The sequence below is a fragment of the Neoarius graeffei genome, chromosome 12 (assembly GCF_027579695.1).
Source record: "Neoarius graeffei isolate fNeoGra1 chromosome 12, fNeoGra1.pri, whole genome shotgun sequence".
Taxonomy (NCBI): domain Eukaryota; kingdom Metazoa; phylum Chordata; class Actinopteri; order Siluriformes; family Ariidae; genus Neoarius; species Neoarius graeffei.
This window is the reverse complement of record NC_083580.1, coordinates 74503937-74524755: the sequence shown is the minus strand read 5'-3', so window position 1 is coordinate 74524755 and position 20819 is coordinate 74503937. Positions and strand designations below refer to the sequence as shown.

Genomic DNA, 20819 nt, shown 5'->3' with positions numbered 1-20819 from the left:
CGCCGCCCTATGCGCCACATGGCGTGGGAAGGACTTTGATTTGTTTTCACTGAAACTCACCCAGAAGACTCTAAAGACATATTCCAACAAGAGTTGTTCACCAGGTGGCGCCACGTACCATGGATGAGGCGACACAGGGGTCATGTGCAATTTCACAAAAATCGCTACTCCTCTGACAGGAGTGATCAGATTTTGATCAAACTCGTATGGAATGTTCCCCAGGTTGCTATGTATAAAAGTTGTCAAGACGGTGGCGCTACCTGTCGTCATATTTACGATTTTATGGCCATTTGAAATTTTTGGGTGACTCATCACTCACACCAAACACTACTCTTTGTAAACTGCTGTGACGTTTTCATTGAAACTCACCCAGAAGACTCTAAAGACATATTCCAACAAGAATTGTTCACCAGGTGGCGCCACCTGCCATGGCTGCAGCTACACAGGGGTCACGTGCAATTTCACAAAAATCGCTACTCCTCCTACAGGATTGAACGGATTTCAAACTCACACACAACAGTGGCCAGTATGAGCTCCAGCCTCATTGAGGCTATTTTTTATGAAAAAAAAATTACAGTGAAAAGAATGAAAAATCTTTTTTTTCTTTAAATAGCTTACTAACAAAGATCAAGTGCAATATTTTGACATCAAATCAGCTGTTTCCAGTCTGTTTAGAATTTAATTGAGAAAATCACTCACACACACACATGCATATATATATATATATATATGCATATATATATAATGTATGTGAGTCAAAATTTGCTAATGGGTAATAATGGTGAGACACGTATAAAAAATCATCTCCATCCACTATTTTAAACATAAATTGGATATTTTTTGGTTTAAATAAAATAATATTGCTCTAAGAAATAATGTTGACAACTTCAGATATCACAAGCTATATTTTCCCAATAAAATCATGAATTAATTTTTTGAAGTTGGTGAATTTTAGACACCCGACCGTAACAGTTCTGACTAACCAACTTCGACAAGGTTTGATTGCTATACAACTTATTGTCGGAATTAAATCAACTACACTCCATAAAACAGGTTTACTGAAGTGTTTAAAAAAACACATACAATGGGCCTGCACATTTTCTAAACACGAAAAAATCATTTAAAAGAAAGACCCTTATGCACGTTACTGTGTCCGTCAGAAGTCAACATCAACTTGTGAATAAGAATATTCCAACTAAAAACATTAATATAGAACAATATATGTAATCAATCACTTTAATATAAAAGCACCAATTGATTTATAATTAATTCTCGCCTTGGAATCTGCCTGTTTTCAAAATACATCGATGGTAAAATCAAAGGATAGCTGTCTGTCAGAAAATAACGTACACAAGACTGTATCGTATATCTCCGACCGGCATAGCACCGCATGATACACAAACCTCCAGGAAATCCACACTACCACAAGTTTTGATGACATCATCGCTTTCCGAGAAGATGGAGAAACTGGCCGCCTGAGCAGCGCGTGTTTGCAGTCTGTCAAGAAAGCTAACGTGCATAATACGTAACGCACGCAAGTATAGATTTGTTCTTCACTCACTAAAAATGAACCGTAGCGATCGGGGAACTGGCTGAAATACTTCATAATGGATGTAAACAAAAATTGACGCCAGTGCAACTGAAAGAATTTGCCGGGAGGGTGAATGATCGTGTGGAATGTGTTGGTCCCTGATGGAAGCAGGAAGTCGCACGTTACAATCTGACGGACATTTCTTATGCACGTTATATTTTGACGTCCCCCAATTGAAGATAAATAAAATTTGTTTTGGGTGTACTTGTCACCATGTCAGACAGGTCAGACAGGTCTCCTTCTGGAGTCAGAGAGCTTTAAGTGGACTTGTTGGAAAAAGGAAGAGATTGATGGCCCAGAAATATGTTTCCATGGCTGTAATCCAAATTTTAAGTCTCATTTATTACTTTATGGTGCATGCATATTACTATCAGACAGTTCCGGCTGTGTGCAATACTCATGTTGTAGTCTTCATTTATGAATTTTACTATATAATTTTAGTCTTAGATTTCTCCTGTTACTTAAATATTCATATTCCCCTTTCCCTAGTCAGATCTTATAGTGCAATTAGAGTACATTTCAATGAATTCATCTTTGGTAATTTATGTCCGTCAAAAGTAACATGCATAAGTATACTAACCCACATGTGTTTAATATTGTATTGTTCCACAGAGTCCTGTTTCCAATCCTTAATGTTAATAGTAAGTTACTACTGTTATGTTATGAGGATTTCTTCACAATAAATTCTTGTGTTATGTCGGTTCATAAGTGATAACAGAAAAGTTATCACCTTGGCTCTTGGTCGTGAATCTTTTCACCTGTTTCTTGAATAATTATATTCTCATTTTCTGGAAAGATCTTTGATATTTTCCATTAAGTATTGTAAAAACCTGATTATTTCATTCTTATATGTATGGAGTTTTGTAAAATAAGGAGAAAAAAACTAAAAATACTTCATTTTTTTCCGTCAAAAAATAACATGCATAAGCGTAGATTTGATAACTTCGCAGATGATTTTTTTTTTTGAAAATCCAGTGTGATTACTATCTTTTCAATTGTTAATATTCATCTCATCTCTAGCCGCTTTATCCTGTTCTACAGGGTCGCAGGCAAGCTGGAGCCTATCCCAGCTGACTACAGGCGAAAGGCGGGGTACACCCCGGACAAGTCGCCAGGTCATCACAGGGCTGACACATAGACACAGACAACCATTCACACTCACATTCACACCTACGGTCAATTTAGAGTCACCAGTTAACCTAACCTGCATGTCTTTGGACTGTGGGGGAAACCGGAGCACCCGGAGGAAACCCACGCGGACACGGGGAGAACATGCAAACTCCGCACAGAAAGGCCCTCGCCGGCCCCGGGGCTCAAACCCAGGACCTTCTTGGTGTGAGGCGACAGCGCTAACCACTACACCACCGTGCCGCCCAATTGTTAATATGTTTAATAAAATAATAAAAGTTTAATATGATGTAGTTTAATTTTTCAATAAAAGAACATGAATTTTGACATGATTTGTTACATATTATTACCCATTAGCAGATTTTCATCCATATATATGCATGCCATGTTAGAAAATCATCCTGGAAAAGTGTTTTAAAAGGTTTTACTTGGTCAGATGATATATTTCTCACTAAATCTTAATAGATTCAGAAATACTGTGAAGAAGTAGACCGCTGCACCCACGGTGTAAGAAGGAGAGATACCGCAGGCCATTCATACCTACTGCTGTCAGACTGTATAACACCCACAACTTGTAATGCAGCACCAATAACCTGTTTGTCGGTTTTATTTGCACTACTTCACCACTACTACCTCATCGATGCAATTCTGTGCAATAATATAGGTCTTAAATTATTTTTTACATACTTTTATTTATATATGGGTTGTTTTACAATCAGGGTACGCAAGCTAAAAATCACATTTAACACTTATTATCTTCAATATCAAAAGGCTTTAATAAATAAACTTGGTTGTTTATTGTAGCCCTGTGATCGCTCTATTTACCATGCAAAAAAAAAAATTGCTGATAACGTTATTTTTGGTGAATGTATGGCAATATATGTCATATTTAACAAAATTACTCGTGTCATTTAGAAAAAGTGCTTTTTTGACCACAGGTAGCTCCAAAAGGGATGCACTTAAATCATTCTTTATACCATAAAACACATATTTGGTTCCATATCACTGGAAACATAGTTAAGTTTTAATGTTGAATGCCAGTAAGTTTTTGATCAAGTTAGTATGTAATTGTGTCAAAAAAATGTCCTCTCCGAGACAGCTGATTTTTTCAATAAAATGATTATTTTCATCCTAAAATGTGGCCAAGATATTGGGACATAAATATTAGAGACAACTAACACAAAGCTTACAGCCTTATATTTAAAAGCACTATGGAAGTAGTGGATTCTGAATTGTCAAAAAAAATAAAAAAGTCCTCTCCGAGAATCACTTCATTTGTTTCTCCCAGCCCTGCTTAAAGCTACACTTAATCTTCTTTATCGTATAGCAGATTACACAAAACTACCATACACACACGTCAAAAAATGACCTGAAATCTGTTCTTTAACTTGTCCTTCACTTAAAAACTGGTACAAGAACCAGTTTGAATCAATTTGAATTTTGGACCCCTGTGACACAAACTTTGTATCCTGATTGTAAAACGACCCATATTGAGGTATTTCACCCACGTGACCAAGTCACGTGACGCAGCCATTTTGGACGGCACGCTTAAGTCCTTCAGTGCAAGGCGGTATGAGATGGTGGAGACCTTTGCACATTTTAACAAGAAAGTAAGCTGTGATGGCGGCACGGTGGTGTAGTGGTTAGCGCTGTCACCTCACAGCAAGAAGGTCCTGGGTTCGAGCCCCGTGGCCGGCGAGGGCCTTTCTGTGTGGAGTTTGCATGTTCTCCCCGTGTCCGCGTGGGTTTCCTCCGGGTGCTCCGGTTTCCCCCACAGTCCAAAGACATGCAGGTTAGGTTAACTGGTGACTCTAAATTGACCGTAGGTGTGAATGTGAGTGTGAATGGTTGTCTGTGTCTATGTGTCAGCCCTGTGATGACCTGGCGACTTGTCCAGGGTGTACCCCGCCTTTCGCCCGTAGTCAGCTGGGATAGGCTCCAGCTTGCCTGCGACCCTGTAGAAGGATAAAGCGGCTTGAGATAATGAGATGAGATGAGTAAGCTGTGATTCGTGTTAAATTGGATCTGTCTTTTATCACAAACACTGTACCCAGCCTTGGTATGGAGCCCTGTTTATTTATTTCTGTGTCCCGTTTCTTTCTAGCCTCTGTTATTGCGTTTTATGTCTGATGTCTGCTACATGCAACCCTAGACAAATTAACACTGCCTTGTTTCACTGCTCAGATGGGTTAACAAACACTGACCCATTTACTTTTTGCTATATATTTTATCAAAATTGCGTTAACTGATAAACTAACCTGAAATGAAATGATCACTGCAAAGTCTGGAGTACTCTGTTGGCTCCCAATCCTGTCTCTTCACAGCTGCAATCCATTTGGCCCTCTTGTCTGGGTCAGTAGGAAACCGGTAGTGATGTGTCGGTCGCGAACGATCCGGTTCAAAGAGCCGGCTCTTTGAAGTGAACGACGGGAGCCGGCTCTTCGGTGGGAGCCGAATTAGTTTTTTGTCCTTAGGTGCCTCAGAGAGAGAGAGAGAGAGACTTTCACAAAAAAAGTTGCTGTCCGATTGCGTCTTTGTGTTGTCTATTACCATTCAAAGGAAAAAAAGTAGCATGGTGTACGCCTGCTTTTTTTGGTTGGGGGGGTTGATGTCATTCACAGCTGCGAAAATACGAAAATTGGTGTAATGCTTAAAGCTGTGGAGCGCAGGGGAGAGGAGTCTGTGAGGCACCTGAGGAGGGGAAAATCAGCTGTGTATTTTATATTGGTAATATAACACAGTTTTGCATTATGTTTGTGAGAAAATAATTTATTAATTGGTAAGTAAGTTTTATTTCTATAGCTAGACCATTGTTACACTGCTATACTTTACAAAGCTTTACAATGGCTACAAAAACTAAAAAATAAAATGGAAAACATCCTATTGATAAAATATAAATAATAATGTAATTAATTAACTAGTTAATTGCAGCAATTAAATCAAAAATAAAATCTCAGGAGCCGTTTGGGAGCCGAAAGAGCCGGCTCCTTATAGTAAGAAGAGCCAAAAGAGCCGGCTCCCGAAAAAGAGCCGAAATTCCCATCACTAGAAACCGGTAAAAGGAGCGTCCTGCATGCTGTCCCTGTCTGTTGTGGCAGCCCACAACACAACAAGCAAACACCATGGTTATTTATAGAGTGCTTACTGACAAATTAATCTATTCTAGGTGTCTGTAACACGTTTTTTTTTCAAGCTGGCTTTCCCTCTCTGTCTGCAGCGTTAGTATGTAGCTTGACGTTCAAAATGGCGGACACCGGGGCGTCACGTGACCCTGTGACGTCAGGTGAAATACCTCAATATAATATATATTACACACAGTCTACCTGTAGTAATGTGCAATTTATTATTTTTTTCCCGAGCCTCTCAATAAGGCAATATTTCTATACTTTTCAAGGTAGATAATGCAAATAGCCCTCTGTATTTAATCTTTCGTTTGTCTAATTTTTATTTCAGTTTTTATTTATCTGTATGACATTTTCTTGCTACTGTAACACGTGAATTTCCCCGATGTGGGATCAATAAAGTGAATCTAATTTAAAGTAGACTGGTCCTACTGATCCTGAGTTTGGATTACTGTGTGTGTGTGTGGAGTTTTACATGTTCTCTGCATTTCTGTGTGGGTTTTCTGTACCAATACGGTTTCCTCTCAGCTCCCAGAACCATGTTGGTAGATATATTAGCTACTCTGAATTGCTGCTAAGTGTGTGCGTGTGTTTTGTGTGTATGATAACAGACTGGCATCTCCTCAAGGGTGTATTCTGGCCTTGCACACAATGTTCCAAGTATAGGCCTGATCAGGATAAAAAAAGATGAATGAATGAATGATTCATTGTTTTCCGTCTCGCTAATTTCCCCTCAGCATTAGCGAGAGCTTTCTAACAGTGAAAGGCGCCGCGCTCTTCCTCCCAAGGGGAAATGGCTCCTCCTCCTCATCCATCTGCTCCTCACGGATCACAGGACAGCGTAGCAAGCATGCAGGTATCAGAAATCAGACTCGCACGACATCCCAGGACCTTATAAATCACACGAGAGGAGAACTTATTTAATTATCAGCTGGGGATGTGTATACGATGGCTGACTGATTTGTCCATTGTTCGTACATGTTTAGGAGATCTTCAGCAGCACCTGCAGACCATGTTCACTCTGCTGCGGCCTGAGGACAACATCCGTCTGGTGAATGACACAAAAGAGAACATTTTAGTAGCAGATCATATTACTGTTTAATAGTGGCATCATAATACTGTTCAGAAATCCTCCAGTCAGAATGAATGCTCATATTGACCTAGTGGTGTCTGGCAGGCGGTGCGGTTGGAAAGCGTGCACCCTCAGTGCACACGCTACATGGTTATAGTGACCACAAATGGACGGCAGGACACTGAGGAGAGCGTGGTGTTGGGTATGGACTTCAGCCCCTCGGACAGGTGTGTGTGTGTCTCACTACATTTATTCTGTTTACATACGTTTTTATTAGAGAAGTCCTGAAATTCAATGGGAAACTGTGTGTGTGTGTGTGTGTGTGTGTGTGTGTGTGTGTGTGTGTGTGTGTGTGTGTGTGTAGTTCTTGTTCAATAGGCCTGGTGCTTCCTCTGTGGAGTGACACACTGATCCATTTAGATGGAGATGGGTAAGTGAGCTGGGAACATGTAAACCTGTAGTGTTTCAACTCATCCAGAACATTTTAATATTAAATCTCTCTCTCGCTCTCTTTCTTTCTCACTCTCTTTCTTTCTTGGTCTCTCTCTCTCTTGCTCTTTCTTTCTTTCTTTCTTTCTTTCTTTCTTTCTTTCTTTCTTTCTACCTCTCACTCTCTCTCCCGCTCTTTCTTTCTCTCGCTCTTTCTCTCTTGCTCGATGGCTCTTTCTTTCTGCCTCTTTTTCTCTCTCTCTCACACTCTCTCTTGCTCTCTTTCTCTCTCGCTTGTGCTCTCTCTCTCTTTCTCACTCTCTCCCGCTCTCTCTTTCTCTCGCTTGCTCTCTCTTTTTCTCTCTTGCTATCTCGCTTGCTCTTTCTTTCTCTCTCGCTTGCGCTCTCTCTCACTCTCTCCCGCTCTTTCTTTCTTTCTTTCTTTCTTTCTTTCTTTCTTTCTTTCTTTCTTTCTTTCTGCCTCTTTTTCTCTCTCTCTCTTGCTCTCTTTCTCTCTCGCTTGTGCTCTCTCTCACTGTCTCCCGCTCTCTCTTTCTCTCGCTTGCTCTCTCGCTCACTCTTTCTTTCTGCCTCTCTCTTGCTTGCTCTCTTTCTCTCTCTCTCTTGCTTGCTCTCTTTCTCTCTCTCTCTCGCTTGCGCTCTCTCTCACTCTGTCCCGCTCTTTCTTTCTCTCTCTCTCTCTTTCTTGCTGTCTCTTTCTCGTGCTCTTTCGCTTTTTCTTTCTTTCTACCTCTCTCTTTCTCACTCTCTCCTGCTCTTTCTTTCTCTCGCTCTTTCTCTCTTGCTCGATGGCTCTTTCTTTCTGCCTCTTTTTCTCTCTCTCTCGCACTCTCTCTTGCTCTCTTTCTCTCTCGCTTGTGCTCTCTCTCTTTCTCTCGCTTGCTCTCTCTTTTTCTCTCTTGCTATCTCGCTTGCTCTTTCTTTCTCTCTCGCTTGCGCGCTCTCTCTCTCTCGCTTGCGCTCTCTCTCACTCTCTCCCGCTCTTTCTTTCTTTCTTTCTTTCTTTCTCTCTCTCTCTCTCTCTCTCTCTCTCTCTCTCTCTCTCTCCTCTAACAGAGGGTTCAGCGTATCCACAGACAACAGAATCCACGTTTTCAAACCCGTCTCAGTCCAGGCCATGTGGTACGTGTCTTTTGAAGAGACTAAACTTATTGATTTAATTCTTCTCGTTTTCTCACGCACTCACCAACAGTAATTCTTCCTCCTCCTCCTTCTTTCAGGTCGGCTCTGCAGTCTCTCCATAAGGCATGTGAGGTAGCACGCTGCCATAACTACTTCCCAGGCAGCCTCTTCCTGACCTGGGTCAGCTACTACCAGAGCCGCGTGTCCTCAGACCAGGTCCGCATCAATGAGTGGAACGCCATGCAGGACGTGCAGTCGCACCGCGCTGACTCACCGGTGCTCTTCTCTGACGTGTACGTGCAGTTATTCCTTCACCTACCTCCCCTTTAGTCGTTATTTAAAGCCAGGACTCGTTTAAAGAGCACTCACTGATTTACGTGATGTCCTTTTACAAGCAAACAGTGTTAAGCATTGAGCACCAGATACATGCGAGTGCCACAGGTTGGTCTGCCACTCTTCCAGAAAGCACCTCTTATAATCATAACATCGTACAAATAAATCCACCGTCTTCAACGTGAATAAACGCAAACATTTTTTTTCCCTTTAATCAAGTTGGGGAAAGAGAACGGTGTGTGCAGGAAGATGCACAGCCAGAAACACACAAATGGACCATGTTTACTGCTAATGAACTCCTGCTATAGAGCAAGACACACCTCTGGGGGCGGGACGTACAGTATAGATAATTTTCACTGACGTCACGGCATCCCGGGGAACGCCCCCCAGCCGCCATCTTGGTGGGCAAACAAAACGGACCATCGCCACTACTGCCACTACTGTGCCTGTTTTTTTTAATTATCAATCACTTGGCACGCTCGTTTATTTTACTTACTGAAACTGTCTTACTACTATTATGAATACTGTGCAATATTACTTTGCATCTGGTGGCTGAGTAGAAGGCCTATATTTCTCTATGGTTTAATATGATTGAGCCTAACCAAACTCCAAAGCCTGAAACTGGCTTCATCAAACTTTAAAGGCTGTCTGATATATACAACTTTATATATTCTAGCATTAAATAGACTGTTGAATGTTATGCAACCGTAATAAGTTGATTAAACACAAATCAAATCATACAGAATAGACCTAAAATGTTTTTCAAAAATGACCCTTGCATGAGCGATATTACTGTACATTACAATGTAAACGTACACTCAGCGGCTCCAGTTAGGCATTCTCTAGAGATTGTTTACACGATGTTTTGGTTTCCAAAAACAAACTTAAACACAATTGATTGTTTATTTAAACAACTTACCACTTATAAAATGATCGGAGCAGACTCTGCTGTATTTGGAAGGCTGAAAATCCTTGCGGTTGATTCTCGCAAGCCATTGATTCCTCCTTTGTATGCTGAGTTTCTTTGTCTGCTCGCCTTCGTGCTCCCGTACAGTGGGAATTACATAAAAGCTCTGCTTGACTTCATCATTTGACCTATTACGACAGCCGTGAATACAACAAGTGTGCACCATTGCTAGCTTTAAATAGTGGTAATGTAACTATAAATGTAAATAATATATAAATGAATGTAACTCGCGCGCTACAATGTGTGCTCAGTGACCCGTACGGTAAGCTAGCCCTCCAAGATGGCCGCCACCAGGGAATCCCCGACTCTGTGACGTCATGTGAAAACTATCTATAGGATCGTAGACAGCATTTAATTGGACAGTCATAAAGGAAAATAACTCCAGAATGTTGTTTTTTTCCCCTCTAATATAGTTTTGTATCCGTGTCCATAACTTTAACAAACAGGAACCAAAATCCCTGAAACACCAGTTTTGATTTCACTCAGACGGAAAATTTCAGACTGAAGGCAATGTTAATTTAAAAAAAAAACCCACCTCACTTTTTCAGTGCTTGTACTCATACATTTAGGTATCTTGAGCCAACCAACACACAAACTCTGAAATAAAACACCCAGCCAGTTTTTTGCGCTGCCTATTATAGAAAACAAGAGCTTCAACAAGCCGTTCAGATTCGGCTCCTCTTTCTACGTCACAGGCGGAGCTTATTAGATGAGAATGATCCCGCCTCCTCATCTGAATATCTCCACTCATACTCCTTTTCCACCAAATCAGTTCCAGGGCTGGTTCGGGGCCGGTGCTGGTTCACAACTCGTTCAACTTGCGAGCCAGCTGAGAACCAGTTTGCTTTTCCATAGCTCGCGGTGCTGAGGGAAGCCACGTCAGTTACGTCGCTGTATACGTCAGTTACGTCGCTGTATACGTCAGTTACGTCGCTACGTTTGCATAAACCTTGGCGTGAATATCGAAGCAAAAGCAACACGGAAGAAGCAGCAGCAGCAACAACAACAATAATAATGGCTGACTTCGCGTTTGTACAGCTGCTGCTTCTCATTGCTTAAAAATGGCGATCTTTCGCGGTCTTGTTATTGTTGTCGGTCTTAACAACTCCCCCCCCCCCCCCCCGCTGACGTAAGCGGTTCTTTCCTCTGGCCCAGCAGAGAGTTGGTGCTAGCCTGGAACCGGTTTTTCTGGCCCCAGAGCCAGTTCTTTGTCAGTGGAAACAGAAAACCCGGTTCCAAACTAAGCACTGGCCCCGAACCAGCCCTGGAACTGCTTTGGTGGAAAAGGGGCATCACGGCTTATAAATGAATATTCATGAAGAAAGCGCGACCTGATTGCCTAGCAGAAGATGGGGTGGGGTTAACAGTGGCTCGTTATCATTTAAAGGAACAGGAACTCGAATAGGCCGTTTTGACCAGGGCTGTTTAGACAGAGTGAGAAGGAGCTGTGGTGTTTTTATCCTTGTGGTATTTTGAACAAAGCATGACACAGACATTTCATTAAAGCTAGACTGCCTTTCAGGTTTTTCAGGCGTAGGTCATAAAAATAATTTTCCCGACACCCAATTATTTTTGTTTAGTGGATCGAAAGCCACTGAATTCGAATCACAGACTTCCAATTTTATTAGTTTTTTTTAAAATAGAATAATTAGTGGAGAATTTAAGGCCACATGGCCCTAAATTCCCTGCTGTTTTTTCCTGCTTCACCATGACCCAGTTCAAGATACTGCATCATGCATGACATGGTGGGCTTTCCCCGTTCGCCCAAGGCATTGTGGGATACAAATATGAAACAGGAGAGAAAAATGGAGGACGTGAGTGTGCGAATGAAACGTGAAAGACCGACTACAGTAACGGAAAGAAGGCGAGAAGAAAAGACGTTATGTTATATAAGAAGGAAAGGAAACACAGGAAATATCAAACTAATAAATATCAGCGAGCACCTCGGTGTGATCAGCTGCTTGTTTAGCGACAGAATGATGGAACTGTCAGTGCACGCTCAAAGCTAAACCTGTAGATGGCAGTAATGCAGCACTGTGGATGCCAGCTGCCGTAAAACCCAAAAGAAGAAGAAAAAGAAGGGGAAACCTGCGCATGCGCACAGACACGGACTTCCTCTGTCTGCTCGACTGCACGAAGCGAGCGATTTCATGCACGTTATTTGCTTTAATCCCCTCAAATTAAATAACTTCCCAGCCACAGAATGGGCTGATATATATTTTTTTGATATTACAGAAATAAACATATATCACAATGACCACATTTCAGACGGAACTAAATTTCACTGATTTTATGAAATCAAAAGGTCGTCTAGCTTTAAGACCTCAGAGAACTGTGTCGGCTTGTGGAAAAGGGGTAGAATATGTCACCTTTTAAGATTAAAAATTCTGCTGTTCATATGAGCGTATATGAATTGGTTTCTATATAATGTACATGTGAATGGAGTTCCCAGTTTAATTTAAATATAAACACAGAATTTGCACAGAGTGAAGTGTTTTCATACAAACTGAGCTAAATTTTGCTCACTGAAAAAACAAAACCGACGTTTGTGCTCTGAATGCTAACAGATGCACCTATATAATAGGGCTGTAACGATACACCCAACTCACGATTCGATTCGTATCGCGATTTTTGACCCACGATTCGATACGCCCACGATTTTTTTAAAATGTTTTTTTAAAGTAGTAAATTTGACTTATTAACATTTACTTACTTACATTAACTATTTAATAACAAATAATTCAGACCACTGCAGAGAATGAGTAATATGTATGCAAAAATGAACAAATGTATATCCAAAGATTGTTTTATTTCTCAAAATAATACTGTTGAGCCGGAAGCTCTGTTTTTTTCGGTTCTGAAAAAGTCATTTTTCCAAATCGTGTAAATCCGTTAAGATTTTTTTTTGGGGGGGGTATAGGGGTGGCTCTCTCACTGTCTCACTCTCATAGGGCCAATGATTTTCTGTGATCGCGGAAAACAGATGGAAATTACGGAATTTTTATGGTGAAACATTGCTCGCGTGTGGGGCGGCACGGTGGTGTAGTGGTTAGCGCTGTCGCCTCACAGCAAGAAGGTCCTGGGTTCGAACCCCGGGTCCGGCGAGGGCCTTTCTGTGTGGAGTTTGCATGTTCTCCCCATGTCCGCGTGGGTTTCCTCCGGGTGCTCCGGTTTCCCCCACAGTCCAAAGACATGCAGGTTAGGTTAACTGGTGACTCTAAATTGACCGTAGGTGTGAATGTGAATGGTTGTCTGTGTCTATGTGTCAGCCCTGTGATGACCTGGCGACTTGTCCAGGGTGTACCCCGCCTTTCGCCCATAGTCAGCTGGGATAGGCTCCAGCTTGCCTGCGACCCTGTAGAAGGATAAAGCGGCTACAGATAATGAGATGAGATGAGATTGCTCGCGTGTCAAAATGTAACTGCCGCAGAAGGCTTCCGCCCAAGCAGACATGCCTTCAGTGTTGCCAGATATTGCTAACGTTTTCCACCCCAAAATATGTTCAAAACCAGCCAAAAAGCACCTAAACCTGCCCAATCTGGCAACACTGCATGCCTTTCCGGTCAAGTGATTGTGATTGGCTTGTGGCACACCTAGCCAGCCAATGAGCTGCTTGTTTACAGATTCGCTCCCCGCGTCGCAACCAGAATGGCGACCGCTTAAAAGAAATGAATGCTCTGCCAGTGGCGAGTGTGGACGTTGCGTGACTCGCAGAAGATTGTCGCAGGTCGGCGAAAAAACGACTTACTAATAGATATAAAAAATAAAAGTAATTTAAGTAAGTTTAAAATGTAATTTAAATAAAAAGTAAAGTATTCATAAATTGAAGTTTGGAAGCGCCTCTGTTTTTGGGCTGAGGAGAAGTTTGAAAGGGTGTACCGCGATTCTGCCTTCTTGTATCGCGATACGGATCGTGGCTCTGCGTATCGCGATTTCGATTTCGATACGCATATCGTTACAGCCCTACTATATAATAATAATAATAATAATAATAATAATAATAACCACTGATCTAAAATAAGTCAAAAAGTTCTAAGATAGATGTTATAATTTCAAAAGGTGTGAAAGCCATCCCCAGAATTCTACAAAGAAGGAACTCTCCGATGGAAATATCGCTTGCAGAAGTGTTTAGACTTAAATGGAGGATATGTAGAGAAATAGCTTTATTTTCATAAATTAAGATTTTTTTCAATTTGTCTTAGAACTTTTTGACTTACCCTCGTGTGTGTGTATGTATACACTGTGGCATGCAAAAGTTTGGGCACCCTTGCTGAAAATGTCTGTGACTGTGAATAGTTAAGTGAGCAGAAGATGAACTGATCACCAAAAGGCATAAAGGTAAAGATGAGACATTTCTTTAATATTTTCCACAATATTACATTTTTATTTCCATCATTTACAGGCATAAAATACCAAAAAATGAAAAGGACCTGAAGCAAAAGTTTGGGCACCTGACATGGTCAGTACTTAGTAACACCCCCTTTGGCAAGTATCACAGCTTGTAAGCACTTTTTGTAGCCAGCTGATAATCTTTCAGTTCTTACCTGGGGGATTTTCACACATTCGTCCTTGCAAAAGGCTTCCAGTTCTACAAGATTCCTGGGCTGTCTTGCATGCGCTGCTGTTTTGAGATCTATCCACAGATTTTCAATGATGTTTAGGTCAGGGGACTGTGAGGGCCAGGGCAAAACCTTCAGCTTGTGCCTCTTGAGGTATTCTGTTGTAGATTTTGAGGTATGTTTTGTATGGAATCAATTTTGTGCCAAAATGTTCATACAATACTTTTGAAATATCAAACAAAAACGACAAATCAAAATACAAAAAAAAGTCAATTTTTTTAGACTGGCAAACAAATTATTCGTGTAATCGTGCAAAATATCAGTCTATTACTCTTCAGAAACCTTTTATTTTTGTTCCGCGTCTTTCTCAGTTTTGTTTGACGTAATTTATTTTGGTTGCGATTCCAGCTTTCTCGTTTGCGCTCCCTGACTTTTTGCTTGCAGTTTTGGCACAAACTTCACGTGTGGGTGGGCTGTCCAGGAATGCATTCCCATTGGCTAACTTGTGTTTGACTGACAGCTACGCTCAGCCATTCCCTACTCGGATTCTGGCGGACTGTTTGACGAGTGACCGATCCATTGACGGTAAACAAGGATCGAGTGGACTTCAGTGGCGACTATGATATTGAATTTACACTTTGTTGAATTAATTCAATATCATAGTCGCCACTGAAGTCCACTCGATCCTTGTTTACCGTCAATGGATCGGTCACTCGTCAAACAGTGACCGCAACAGCTTCCGGGGGAATGGCTGAGCATAGCTGTCAGTCAAACACAAGTTAGCCAATGGGAATGCATTCCTGGACAGCCCGCCCACACGTGAAGTTTGTGCCAAAACTGCAAGCAAAAAGTCAGGGAGCGCAAACGAGAAAGCTGGAATCGCAACCAAAATAAATTACGTCAAACAAAACTGAGAAAGACGCGGAACAAAAATAAAAGGTTTCTGAAGAGTAATAGACTGATATTTTGCACGATTACATTAATAATTTGTTTGCCAGTCTAAAAAAATTGACTTTTTTTGTTTTTTTGTATTTTGATTTGTCATTTTTGTTTGATATTTCAAAAGTATTGTATGAACATTTTGGCACAAAATTGATTCCATATGTTTTGGATCATCGTCTTATTGTAGGACCCGTCCTCTTTTTAACTTCGACTTTTTTACAGATGGTGTGATGTTTGCTTCCAGAGTTTGCTGGTATTTATTCGAACCCATGCTTCCCTCAACCAGTGAAATGTGCCCTGTGCCACTGGCTGCAACACAACCCCAAAGCATGATCGATCCACACCCTGCTTCAGAGTTGGAGAGGTGTTCTTTTCCTGGAATTTGGCACCCTTTTTTCTCCAAACATACTTTTGCACATTGTGACCAAAAAGTTCTATTTTGATTTCATCAGTCCACAGGACTTGTTTCCAAAATGCATCAGGTTTATTTAGATGTTCATTTGCAAACTTCAGACGCTGAATTTTGTGGCTAGGACGCAGGAACGGTTTTCTTCTGATGACTCTCTCATGAAGGTCATACGGTATTTGTTCAGGTGTTGCTGCATAGTAGAACAGTGCACCACCACTCCAGGGTCTGCTAAATCTTTCTGAAGGTCTTTTGCAGTCAAACAGGGGTTTTTATTTGCCTTTCTAACAATCCAACGAGCAGTTCTTTCAGAAAGTTTTCTTCATCTTCCAGACCTCACCTTGATCTCCACTGTTTCTGTTAACTGCCATTTCTTAATAACATTACGATCTGAGGAAACAGCTACCTGAAAACACTTTGCTACGTTCTTGTAGCCTTCTCCTGCTGTGTGAGCATCAATTATTTTATTATTCAGAATGCGACGGAGTTGCTTAGAGGAGCCCATGGCTGTTGATTTTAGGGACAAGTTTGAGGAGTCAGAGAATTTATACAGCTTTGAAATCTGCATCATCGGACCTTTCCGAACGAAGAATTTGAACAAGCCACAGCTCAATAAGCTAATTAAGGTCTGGAACCTTGGTAAAAGTTACCTGAGAACTCAAATGTATTGGGGTGCCCAAACTTTCGCATGGTATTCCTTTTCTTTTTTCACTCTCCAATTGTACAAAACAAAAATAATACACAAATCTTGCATAAAACGCTGAAAAGAAATGTCTCGTCTTTACCTTTATGCCTTTTGGTGATCAGTTCATCTTCTGCTCACTTAACTATTCACAGTCACAGACATTTTCAGCAAGGGTGCCCAAACTTTTGCATGCCACTGTATGTATGTATGTATGTATGTATGTATGTATGTATGTGTGTCAGCATATAATCACTGAAACGAGCAAAATGGCATCGTGTAAAAGTGAATGTATAATTCATACAGTGTCTTTTGATACAGACAAGCAAGCTCTGTGTGTGTGTGTGTGTGTGTGTGTCTACTCTCTACATGCGTTATCGTGTGTGTGTGTGAGACTGTGGTTTACAAGTACGTCAGAAAGGAAGTCTTAACGTCTGGTCGCTCTGCAGTTTGACTACTTTTACAGCAAGGGCACAGAGGACCGAGATCAGACAGTTCCCTCAGCACCACTTTGCATAACACACATGCTCACTTCCACTTCCTGTTTGTGGGCATGGTCTCTCAGCCCGGCTGCCAGCTTGCACACTGTGTTCAGCATTTATAGTCTCTGTTTAACTGATGTGTGTAAATGGTAACGGATGTGTTTTCTGACTTGATTCTCGTTGTGCTTTAGTGAGTATGAATTTGTGTAACAGTAATTGTTTAATGGCCCTTATATAAAGACTGCGTGTTATGTGCCATCAGGCCAACGGAGCGAGAGAGAACGGAGCGACTCATCAAGACACGTCTACGAGAGATCATGATGCAGAAAGACCTGGAGAATGTCACCTCGAAAGAGGTGTGTGTGTAAACACATTCTGCCATACACAGTATGAGTATCTAAACACAGGAAGTCTAGCATCATAGGAGGAAAAAAAAAAAACCCTGCCAAAACAGAAGCTTTTATTTATAGAACTTGTTCAGCATGTTCTCTTTGACTTGGATTTCCTTTGAGAAGAATTATGATTTTATTCTTCCTTGCTCAGATACAGTGCGCAGCGTAAATGAGTGCACCCCCTTTGAAAAGTAACATTTGAAACAATATCTCAATGAACACAAGCAATTTCCAAAATGCTGTCAAGACAAAGTTTAATATAACATCTGTTTAACTTATAACATCAAAGTAAGGTTAATAATATCACTTAGATTACACATTTTTCAGTTTTACTCAAATTAAGGTGGTGCAAAAAATGAGTACACCCCACACCAAAAACTCCTACATCTAGTACTTTGTATGGCCGCCATGATTTTTAATGACAGCACCAAGTCTTCTAGGCATGGAATGAACAAGTTGGCGACATTTTGCAACATCAACCTTTTTCCATTCTTCAACAACGACCTCTTTTAATGACTGGATGCTGGATGGAGAGTGATGCTCAACTTGTCTCTTCAGAATTCCCCATAGGTGTTCGATTGGGTTCAGATCAGGAGACGTACTTGGCCACTGAATCACTTTCACCCTGTTCTTCTTCAGAAATCCAGCAGTGGCCTTAGATGTGTGTTCAGTCATGTTGGAAAAGTGCACGACGACCAAGGGCACGGAGTGATGGTAGCATCTTCTCTTTCAGTATAGACCAATACATCTGTGAATTCATGATGCCATCAATGAAATGCAGCTCCCCGACACCAGCAGCACTCATGCAGCCCCACATAAGGACGCTGCCACCACCATGTTTCACTGTAGGCACCGTGCATTTTTCTTTGTATTCCTCACCTTTGCGACGCCATACAGTTTTGAAGCCATCAGTTCCAAAAACATTTATCTTGGTCTCATCACTCCAGAGTATAGAGTCCCAGTAGTCTTCATCTTTGTCAGCATGGGCCCTGGCAAACTCTAGGTGGGCTTTTTTGTGCCTGGGCTTTAGGAGAGGCTTCTTTCGTGGACGGCGTGCCATTCCTCTGCAGTGTACGCCGTATTGTGTCACGGGAAATAGTCACCCCAGTTTGGCTTTCTACTTCTTTAGATAACTGCAGTGAACTTGCATGCCGATTTTCTTCAACCCTTCTCATCAGAAGACGCTCCTGTCGAGGTGTTAACTTCCGTGGACGACCTGGACGTCTCTTTGAGATGGTCGCAGTTCCATCTTGTACCACTTTTGCTACAGTATTCTGACTGATAAGTAAAGCTTTGCTGATCTTCTTGTAGCCTTCACCTTTGTGGTGGAAATAAATAATTTTCTTTCTCAGGTCTCGTGTCATTTCTCTTCCATGTGGTGCTGTTGCTAACAGCATGAAACAGGGAGGGGTTTTCTTTAAGTAACACCATTTTATAATCAACTGTCTGCTGGACACCTGTGTAATGACTAATTAGACTCACCTGTGATTGTGTTCTTGTTAAATTAGACATTTGTAGTTGACAATTTAGCTTCGCTCCAGAGACTTTCAGTGGGGTGTACTCATTTTTGCATCACCCTAATTTGAGTAAAACTGAAAAATGTGTAATCTAAGTGATATTATTAACCTTACTTTCCCGTTATAAGTTAAACAGATGTTATGTTAAACTTTGTCTTTTCAACATTTTGGAAATTGTTTGTGTTCATTGAGAGATTGTTTAAAATGTTACTTTTCAAAGGGGGTGCACTCATTTACGCTCAGCACTGTGTATCATGGTCTGTAAAAATATAAAACGTGTGCGTTATGATGCGGGACTTGTAGGACACTCAGTCTGTATCGTGTATTTAGTAGGATTGTCAGATTCAAATGTATTCAAATCGGGGTGAATTTTCACAGAATGATAAAGTAGTCTAAACCTTTCCATGGTTTTACATACAGTATCACGGTTTCACAGAATCACAGCATCAATCAAGCATTTAAAAACACGAGTGGAAAAACTAAACGAAATGTTTATTTGCGAACTTAAGTGGGGTTTTTTTTGTTTGTTTTTTTTTATTTATAACGCCGCCTTCAACTAAAGATCATAAATCAGAATTTCTAATTAAAGGTCCGGTCCCACAATTCCAATAACTACAACTACAACGATAAATAAATCGGTCCCCTGCAGTTTATGTGGTCGGTGCTCACACCAGACCGATAACGATCCCTATAGACCCTTTTCACTCACGTGACCTTCGTAAACGCGACCGCCATTTTGGACATGAAGAAATAACAGTTTATGGCACAGACCCTTTCGGTTCTCGCTCATCTAGCTGCTACAATGACTGCTTAGACTGCAACAGTAATACCTAACACACATTTAAGTATCCGTCGTAAAGACGTGAAACTCGTCGAGTGACGAGTGTGTTCATTGATAAGCTAATGCAATCTAAAAGTAGACATGCCATCACACTGCCCTGGCGCTGTGTACAGTTTACCTTCTATGGTTTGTGCACTCACTATTTGCCATTACTTTCCCCAACCCAGTGTTCGGACTATGCCGATATTTTCGGGGGGTCCCTTTTTTTCCCTGGGGGGGGGGGGGGGGTGCTTGCCTCGTCTCAGAGCGCGGATCTCCAAACACATGAGAAGCCTATCTTACGCACATATCACGCAGACTCCACACACGCATCGCGTCTGAAGTCATAACTCATCAGGGGAAATCGTGTCCGCATTGGCATGTTCAAAAAACAACCTCGCGTCAACAATGATACCACACGCAAGAAAAAAAAACAGTCAGGCTACTCAACACATCTGATCCACAGCAGCACCAAAGCATCACTGGAAATCATGTCAACAACCAATCTTCCATTTCAACACGCGTCAACAAACAAACGGCACCACAAACATGAACGAATCGGTCAGGCTACCGATTCCAAACCCACAGCAGACGAATAATTAAATGCATCTTACCTTAAAGCAGAATCGACCACAAAGGAAGTCTGTTGGCACACTTCCTTCACTAGTTTGTGTCCCCAACCTGGCAGCAGCAGTCGTCATATTGGTTTATTTTATCTTTGATGCAAACACAACACTTCGGATATGCAAATGCTTCCCGTTACACACGATTGCTATGTCAATAAACATCATTTTGCCAATATTTTAGAGACCATCCATCTTCTCTGTCGGGATCCGATAAAATGATAAATCTTGCCTTGTGTGTTGATGGTTGCTACATCCAGGTGCACAACAATATAATGGCATGATGGAAGTCTTGCTGAAAGTAAAAACTTTCTTTGATGGCTATATTCCTTTCGATGCTTCGCCGTCGTTCCTCGTTGTTGGCTGTGGTAGACTACTGGTAGTTCATGTCCAAAATGGCGGCCGCGTTTGTCGTGACGTCACGTGGGAAGGGTCTATAGCCCAGGCCTGGGTTTCTCCGTATCGCTGAGATTGCTTCTGGAGCCATTTTTCCAGGCCTGGAGAAACCTGATCCGATTAAACATCTGACCAATCAGGGAATTGTTTCCGTGTGACGTTGTCTGAGCACGTGCTGTTTTCCGTGGGTTTCTTTCTACATCCTTGTTGCATCA

The 20819-nt window shown here is 41.5% G+C and overlaps 1 protein-coding gene and 1 long non-coding RNA gene across 4 annotated transcripts in view; one reads left to right on the top strand and one right to left on the bottom strand.

The window, feature by feature from the left end:
- The window catches only part of ssh2b (slingshot protein phosphatase 2b), a 74033-nt gene that overhangs the window by 36065 nt on the left and 17149 nt on the right, over window positions 1–20819 (top strand). For all 3 annotated transcript variants that reach the window (XM_060936400.1, XM_060936401.1, XM_060936402.1), the window contains exons 3-9: window positions 6579–6697; window positions 6828–6892; window positions 7019–7140; window positions 7278–7343; window positions 8420–8485; window positions 8584–8778; window positions 17119–17212. In XM_060936400.1, the coding sequence (XP_060792383.1) occupies window positions 6579–6697; window positions 6828–6892; window positions 7019–7140; window positions 7278–7343; window positions 8420–8485; window positions 8584–8778; window positions 17119–17212 (727 nt within the window). The remainder of the gene's footprint in view (window positions 1–6578; window positions 6698–6827; window positions 6893–7018; window positions 7141–7277; window positions 7344–8419; window positions 8486–8583; window positions 8779–17118; window positions 17213–20819) is intronic.
- Window positions 4998–10882, bottom strand: LOC132895627 (uncharacterized). Its single transcript, XR_009655791.1, has 3 exons — window positions 9738–10882; window positions 6820–6889; window positions 4998–6732 (listed from the first exon to the last, which is right to left on the bottom strand). It is a non-coding gene; the product is annotated as an uncharacterized LOC132895627 (long non-coding RNA).